The 8,203-nt window shown below is 34.8% G+C and overlaps 1 protein-coding gene across 1 annotated transcript; it reads left to right on the forward strand.

Moving 5' to 3' along the window:
• The first annotated feature begins 527 nt into the window (after positions 1-527).
• On the forward strand, positions 528-7,667 carry LOC130739553 (ubiquitin receptor RAD23c-like). Its single transcript, XM_057591876.1, has 12 exons — positions 528-769; positions 2,099-2,260; positions 2,589-2,642; positions 4,785-4,861; positions 4,987-5,076; positions 5,215-5,392; positions 5,579-5,722; positions 5,809-5,877; positions 5,966-6,013; positions 6,095-6,204; positions 6,800-6,881; positions 7,432-7,667. The coding sequence occupies exons 1-12, from the start codon at positions 704-706 to the stop codon at positions 7,549-7,551; spliced, it is 1,200 nt and encodes a 399-aa protein (XP_057447859.1). The 5' UTR covers positions 528-703; the 3' UTR covers positions 7,552-7,667.
• Positions 7,668-8,203: the final 536 nt, after the last annotated feature.

The following is an 8,203-nucleotide window of genomic DNA, read 5'->3' on the forward strand; positions in this document are numbered from 1 at the left end:
AATAGCTGTAACGTCCGCTATCAAGGTAGCGGTAACTTCCGCTATTAAGATAGCGGAAGTTACTGAAATTTAAATAACGGTTTCTTTCTTCTTCTTTCTCTTTTCTTGTTCCTTTGCTCATTCTTTCTTCTTCTTCCTCCTTTCTTGTTCCTTTGCTCCTACGTCCTTTTCCTTCTTCCTCTTTCTTTCTTCTCCTTCGTGATACAGTGAGTATGGTGGTGGGAGGCTACGGTGAGATGGAGGTTAGGGATTTTTTTCAATTGGGAGAAGGCTAGCGTGAGAATTAGAAAGGGAGATGGTGAGATTAGTTTTTTTTTTTTGTTTGTAAATTGAAGTAGTTTTTTTTAAAAAATATTTGGGGATATAAATGTATTTTTGCACTTAAAGGGATGGTGTGAATAGTAAATAAGGATGGTCCAAATAGTCTCTGCCCCACCAAAAAGTGGTCCATAATAAATTTTTCCAAATTAAACACTTTCTTTTCACATCTCAGAACTATTTTTCACTATTAAGTTTCCTTTTCAATTTTGAATAAAACGAGTTCAGCTCAGTCATTTCGTCACGCATTCGGTTACTCTCTCTTTCGCGTCTTCATTTCGTGCGGCGCCTAAAACCCTTTCCGGATCAGTGAATCGGAGCCTCGCCGCCGGCGAGATTTCCGAGGCTGTTCAGTCGCCAATCGACCACCGAGGCAGCGACGACGATGAAGATTTTCGTGAAGACTCTCAAAGGATCACACTTCGAAATTGAAGTGAATCCCTCCGATACGGTTTGTTTCTCCACCAAACTCCTTGTTCTATCGAATTCCGATCGTAATTTATCGTTTCTTGTTTTCCTATGTCGCGAATTGGATTTGGCACTTTGATTGTAGGAGCAGAAGCCTTGAATTTTGGGTGTTAACTCAGTTTTGATGCCTGGTTGTTCCATTTTTGTTGAATTTGATTGATGCCAATTTAGAAGTAATTTAGTGTGAAATTTAGGTTTTGAATTGATTGCTTTGTGGTGTGTTTTGGAATGGAAACTGATCTGTTAGTTTTTATTTAATTTATTTCCTATTTTCCGCTTCTTTATTTGTCCTTGGATATTATTAAGTGTAAGAGCACCAGTGGCTAAGTGTTGATGTTTGCGGCATCACTTGGGAATTTCGAACCGGTTTCTACTAGGGCGAAATCTGGATAATTACTTGTTTTGATTGCTATTGGACCTCATGGCCTTGTGAATTATGATAGTTGTGCGCAATTTAATTTTATTTAGTGCTACAACATATACTTGTATCAATGACTAATGGAACTGTGAATCGTTGGAATTGACATTGTTGTATAACTGAGGCAGCTTGTTGAAATTTTATGAATATTTTTTTGAGGAAAAACCTCTGAAGTAAGGAAGCCTAGCCTTTAAAGGTTCACAATGAGGGTTTATCAATGTCTCTTGAGCTCATTCAAGTACATTCCTTTCATATTGGCTGCATTGGGATTTGTGTTTTTCCGTTGAAGTTGTGAAAGTTGTCTCATAACGTAACTGAAAACCAAAAAGAAACCTACTTGCGCACTTTATATGCTTTCTCAATATAAAGGATTCTTACCGAAATTTTAAACCACCCTAGGAGACTGGAAAGAGAGAATTTGGGACTGTTTGCATTTATGTTGAAGCCAATGTAATGCCAACGGAAGTGTCAAGCCTCTTCCACGTTCATTGCATTGGAATGGGTGGTTCCGATTTCCTAGCTAGCTAACGTGCCAAATGAAAAACAAAGGCACTTTGACTCCTCTAAATCGAATAGTTAATAGTAAACCTCAGAATGAAAATAATGTAGTTACAAGATAATTATGACTTGAAAAAATAATGATTGAGATTGTGATAAAATACATGCAAATATAGAATAAATAATTATTTAGTTGCTGTAATCTACTCTTGAGTTTTTAATCAACAGTTATTACTGCACACATTTCTTGCTTTATAGGAGGCAACTTTGAAATGGGGTTATCTAAAAAAATGCCTTTTGTAATTCTCTTTCTTTATGCTTGTACCATGTTCTGTTTTCTCTGAACTATAATAACTGGTCTACAATATTTTCTGAATTTGTGAATATTCTTTTCAGGTTTCTGAAGTGAAGAAAAATATCGAAACTGTTCAGGGTGCAGATGTCTATCCTGCTGCACAGCAAATGCTTATTCATCAAGGAAAAGTTCTCAAGGATGGTACTAGTTTGGAGGAAAATAAAGTAGCTGAAAATAGTTTTATTGTAATTATGCTGTCAAAGGTAAAATTTTCTTTTATTTATTTCTCTTTTTGAAAATTAATTAGGTCTTTGTACTATCAAAATATATTCAATTATTTGGTTACATATATAGCAACATCTTCAATGCCGAATAGCGGCACATAGTGATTGGCCCCAAAGGTGCTATAGCAGTATAACACATAAAAAAAGTCGTAGATACAAAAATATGCCATTGTTAAATTAAATACCTGGGTTTGTTGATATTGAGTTAAATTGAAGAGAGGTCATTGTTACATATATCAATTTTTAATAGTTTGTATATATTCATATATTCAGTACTAAATAATAATCTATGGTTAAAATATGCCAGACAAAGAGCTCATCTGGTGAAGGATCTACCACTTCAACTGCACCTTTAGCCAAGGTGAGAACAGTGTACTATGCTATTGAGTATTGTTGTTATTTTTACTATTATTCAGGTATTCTCTTTTTCAGGGCTCTTACACTACTTGATGGGGGGTTTATTCGTATTTTTGTCTTGTTTTTGCATTTTAATGATACAGTGGAAACTCTGTTATCATAATTTCAATTAGTGTATCTAAATTAAGCATGTTACAATATACAAATGCAAGCATCCCCTACCTCAATTAAAGGAAAGAGTGCAGCTTTGTTTATTGGGTTTTTTTTATGACTGATGTGTTTGCTTGTTTTTATGTGAATGTGAACTGTTAATTTTACTTCGCTAGAAAAATAAGCTAGTTATTTTATAAGGAAAGAAGAGACTCAAATAAGCATGTCAGGTTCTAAATATCTAATGATGATATTTTCAGGTTGTCTGAGGTGGCATGTTTAGAAACGATTTGGTATTCAAACTATTTTAAAAGAATTTAATTTCAATTCCGTAAAGCATGTATCAGGGGAAACTATCACAATTTTTTGTGCATGTATGCATTTAATATTCAAATAAGGCTACACTAAAGGAAGTAATTGTCATTCAATTTTTTAAGTAGTTGCTGCTGAATACATTCAGTGACTACCTACGTGTTGAATGATTTTTTTTTCCACTGAAATTCGTTATCAGTTTTTATTAATCAAATACTGCTAATTCATTTTCAATTTTAATAAACAAAAGCTGCTAATACATTTTCAATAATGAATCTTTTTAATTGAACGCTGAAGTTGTGTTATCAAATTGATCCTGTGTGGGGGAGGAAGAATAAGTTCACGATGATAATGATATGGGTAATGTATTTCATACTTGCTAGTGTTTTGACATTAGACGCGAAATCTAACTAGTGATGGCACTGGTTTGATTCGGCTGGTCAAAATGGAAACAAAAGAAGGAAAACAGGTTAAGAAAATGCATGTAAAACATATAATATAAAATAATACTAAAAAAGTAATCGTAAATTTAATACATGTATGGGCATTAAAATAATTTATTAACATATATTTATAGTAAGTTATATATTAAATACATAAATGGATGAATTCAATTTTATGAAAAATAAAACTCTTCATTTTTCGAAACCAAGTCCTTTTGCCTTAACTTGATTTTTACTTGTTCAATTCAATCCCATTTATCCAAGTTTTTATCGCTTTTTACCACGGTCTTGCTTTAGTACTGGACTGGAAGCAAAGCTGGTCAAACTTACTGGGAGGTGGTTTGTGCAAGTCTGATTTTTAACACACTATTACCACTATTGTATTGCGAGGCCTTTAGATTTATGGGATTCAAATTTTATGTGGACCATTTGAGCTTTCTGTTCACTGGCTCTAGGATAAGTTTTTCTTACTGTTTTTTTATCTGTATTAGATGGCATTTTCTATAGTTGAGCCTTATGTCATTTATCCATCGTAGTGCTATAGTACACTTCGTCGGCTGATTTTTACGTCAACATCAATGAATTGAAACTTGAATCCATTTTGATTTATATTGAAGATTTAAGTTCTCTTATAATTTACAGTATTTTGAGAGTTGGAGTAACTTAAGCTGTAATAGTAAAATTGATATGCCTAGTTGGAACTGTATCGTATTTAATCTTCTGTTTGAGATAAGATTATAAATAAATGGATTATGGAAAAAATTGTTAACAGCTATTTTGGAGAATATTAGAGAATCTAACTTTAAGTGGTTTGAACATTTGTTCTGAAAATTGTTGAAGCCCAATGGAGTGTAAAATCAGATATCAGATAGTAAGATATGCAGCAGTTTAAGATAGAGGGAGATTTAGAAAAGTTATAGTCAAACTATTAAGAAGGAATCATATATAAGTATTTTGCACGGGACATGATTAATGGTAGGATACAGTGATGTCCTTTATTCAGATCACACATAGTAGGAAAAGACTCTTGTTATTGTTATTGATGTGCATTGTAACTTGTTGATTCATTTCCACTCGTAAAATTATTTAATGAAGAGAAATAACAGAGAAGGGGAAAAGGAGAAAGATATAGAAAATGAGAACTATGATATAATGTTCACATTATATTTCATAACATAGCAAAGCAAGAGAAATTATATTTCCCCTTTTGACTTATGAAAATATAATTATCTTGATTGTAGGTTACGCAGACAAGTGCAGCTCCTACTTCAACCTCTGTGTCACCTGCTCCTCAAACACCTACTGCAACTAGGGATATGTGAGTCATGATTTTTTCATCACATTCTCTAGTCTGACTTTTTTAGACTTCTTAGATAGTTTTAGTTACAAAAACTCTTTTGTTGTCATATGGACTTTGTTAGCAATTTCATTTCATTTTGACAGGCCTACACCTGTTACTGTCCCAGCAGCTGCCCCTGCTCCAACTCCAGCTCCAGCTCTGGCGCCTACTCCTATATCTTCAGGCTCTGCTGTGTAATATTCTGTTTTATGTTATTATTGGAATGCACTTTTTACTGTTTTTGAAATGTTTGCATTTTGAAGATGCAATTATCTTCCAATTCCAGTTCTTCCTTTTAAAATATCCTATTTGACATAACTTTGTTGAAGCAGGTCAGTGTCTGATGTGTATGGGGAGGCTGCATCCAATCTTGTTGCTGGAAGCAACTTGGAAGGAATGATTCAACAAATCCTTGACATGGGTGGAGGAAGCTGGGATCGGGATACTGTTGTCCGTGCTCTTCGTGCTGCTTTCAACAATCCTGAAAGAGCTGTTGACTACTTGTATTCAGTATGTGAAGTTTAGATGATTTTTTTCTTACCTAATGATATTTGTCTACTTTATATTTCAATGGAAGCTCTTTTTTTCAGTTTGGCTATGGTGCAATTTTGATGGAAGTTTACTATTGTATTAGTGGTTTGAGGCTTTCATTACTGTCTTGCACTTTGTTGTTAAAATATCACTCATAAATGTTAGGGCATACCTGAGCAAGCTGAAGCTCCACCTGTTACTCAAATGCCTGCAAGTGCTCAACCTGGAAATCCCCCAGCTGCTGCTCCACAACTAGCAAATGTTCCTTCTAGTGGACCAAATGCCAATCCTTTAGACCTCTTTCCCCAGGTAGCTGTCTCAAATAGACTTTACCGAGGGAAAGTGAGAGATTTATTTAGATATATTTGGGTGGTGTACTTAATCTCATTTGACAGGGCCTTCCTAATGTCGGTTCTGGCCCTGCTGGCGCTGGCTCTTTAGATTTTCTACGCAACAGTCAACAGGTATTCTCTATCTGTCTCTGCCACTGTACTTGTATTTGCACTTGCTAATGTTTAAACTATATTTTTCAATTTTGTGCTTGTGTTTCAGTTCCAAGCCTTGCGCGCTATGGTGCAGGCTAATCCACAAATCTTGCAGGTATTCGTCTTTTTCTTGGTTCTATATGTTCTCTTGGTCTATTCTCTTCTTAGAGTTCCCTGAGTTTTGCTATTCTTGCAGCCTATGCTACAAGAACTTGGCAAACAAAATCCCCATCTTATGAGATTGATTCAAGATCATCAAGTTGATTTCCTTCGCCTGATAAATGAACCTGTGGAAGGCGGTGAAGGGTGAGGGATAATCTATATTATGCATTTTCATTCTGTTTTGTTATTTGTTAAGAGAACTACAGGGTGGAGTAGGGATATGTGGGATGAAACAATAAAAGAATATTCACTAGTGGACCCTGAGCATAACAGAATAGACAGCTGGCAGTGTGTGAACGGAGAGGGTCTTGACAGGGAGAAAGCTGAATGTTTGTAGGGAGAATATAGGGGATTTTGATAAGAGGAGAAATTTGGGGTAAACTTGGTGCCTGCTGGCCTGAGCGGAGATTGTTATTAAGCTTCCTTTTTGTTGGATAATTATCATTCGGATTTTAGAGATTTTCAGGTCCTATCATTATTATATTTTTCTATAAATTGATGTCTAGTGGCTTAATTTGCTGTCATGATACTTGATAGATACAGACCACCTAATAAGGTGCATCATAGGAGAAATAAGAAGTAAAAAGAGTTTGTTTTGGGGAAGTTGGAATTCTGTTATGGAGAGAACTAGCCTCTGAATGCCAGTAGCTTGTACCCATATTATTTCATTCATCAATAACAGTTTCCTCTCTTCTCTCTATATATTCTATGATTCTGAACCTTTCTATCAATATTTCAGGAATATTCTAGGACAGCTGGCTGGTGCCGCCATGCCACAAGCAGTGTCTGTGACCCCTGAGGAAAGGGAAGCAATTGAACGTGTAAGTTTATCCTCTTGTAACATTATAGATGTTGTTTTCCTGTCTAACTTCCTCATAACAAAGGAAAACATTAGTTCCATTTTAAACTGCCTAGTTTCCATTTCATCAGTGTTTTTGTTTTGTTTTTGCCCTATTTGATGATATATAATTCAACTATATGATGTGTGGTATGAATAATGCCGGAGCATATAAGAGTACTGCTAGTTTCAAATTCAAACCTACACAAACAGTGCAGTTGGTTTCCTTTTAAGTTAGCTCAATTGAACTTTCCCTTTTAAACCTAGCTCGAATCATTGATTCTCTACAAGTTTGTAACATCTGAGTGAAGCATTTTACATTCTGTAAAGTTTAAACAACTTCAAACATAACTTATATAGATCTGGATTAACAGCACTGTTACAATTTTGTCCATTCCTTTCTAAGTGAATTGGCCTCTTATAAGGAATTGTTACTCTTGCGTGTGGTTTAAGACTGAAATACAGATTATAACAAATTCCTGTGTAATAATATATAATTTCCATGAATTGTGATCTTTATTCTTCTACCCCAGCTTGAAGCAATGGGTTTTGATCGTGCAACTGTCTTGGAGGTGTACTTCGCCTGTAACAAAAATGAGGAACTTGCTGCCAACTACCTTCTGGATCATATGCATGAGTTTGATGAACAATAAATCTTAACATGTTGTCAAAATATTTCTTGTTATGTTTCCATTTGATGAGTCTTTATTGTGTAATGTGGTAATGTACGATAATGACAAATCTCCAATGGACAGTAATGTTTTAACCACCTCTGCATTATTATCCATGTATTCATCATTGTCTATATACATAACTGTCTGGCTTTTATTATTGTTTATGGTGCAACCTGCCCAATGATGAAATTTTAAATACACTGGCAATTGGCAAGTCTAGAAGTGCAATAAGTACGAAAGTTTTCAAGCCTCTTGTTTAGTGTTGATGAGGTTTTCTTTGCTCACAATAATGGAATAAGGAATTGCCCAGGTTTTGTTTCCACACGATAGGGTTTTCCTCGTTAGTGTTGGATGGGATCAATTGGTTTTTTTCACTCCAATAAGGAGTAAACTCAGGGTTCAAAAGATTTCTTCCTGTTGACAGAGAAACAAAAGATTTATTTTTTAATTATTTTACCAAAACTTACTCAAGTATTAAGCTGATTATTAAGATTAATTTTACTTTTTTTATAAATGCTGTTAACATCTCCCTGATGGATTAAAGATCCTCTATATGCTAGAAATTTTGGACATCTACATAGCACGCTACTTGTCGTGGCCCAAGATCCCACACAAGCTTTTTGTAGTTTAA

The sequence above is a fragment of the Lotus japonicus genome, chromosome 2 (assembly GCF_012489685.1).
Source record: "Lotus japonicus ecotype B-129 chromosome 2, LjGifu_v1.2".
Taxonomy (NCBI): Eukaryota; Viridiplantae; Streptophyta; class Magnoliopsida; order Fabales; family Fabaceae; genus Lotus; species Lotus japonicus.

Bases quoted from the DNA above. Each gene is read 5' to 3' on its own strand.
- LOC130739553 (XM_057591876.1), top strand. From the start codon at position 704: ATGAAGATTTTCGTGAAGACTCTCAAAGGATCACACTTCGAAATTGAA. The intron at 4,862-4,986 runs GTGAGTCATGAT...TCATTTTGACAG, and splicing joins CCTACTGCAACTAGGGATAT to GCCTACACCTGTTACTGTCC. The intron at 5,393-5,578 runs GTATGTGAAGTT...CATAAATGTTAG, and splicing joins CTGTTGACTACTTGTATTCA to GGCATACCTGAGCAAGCTGA.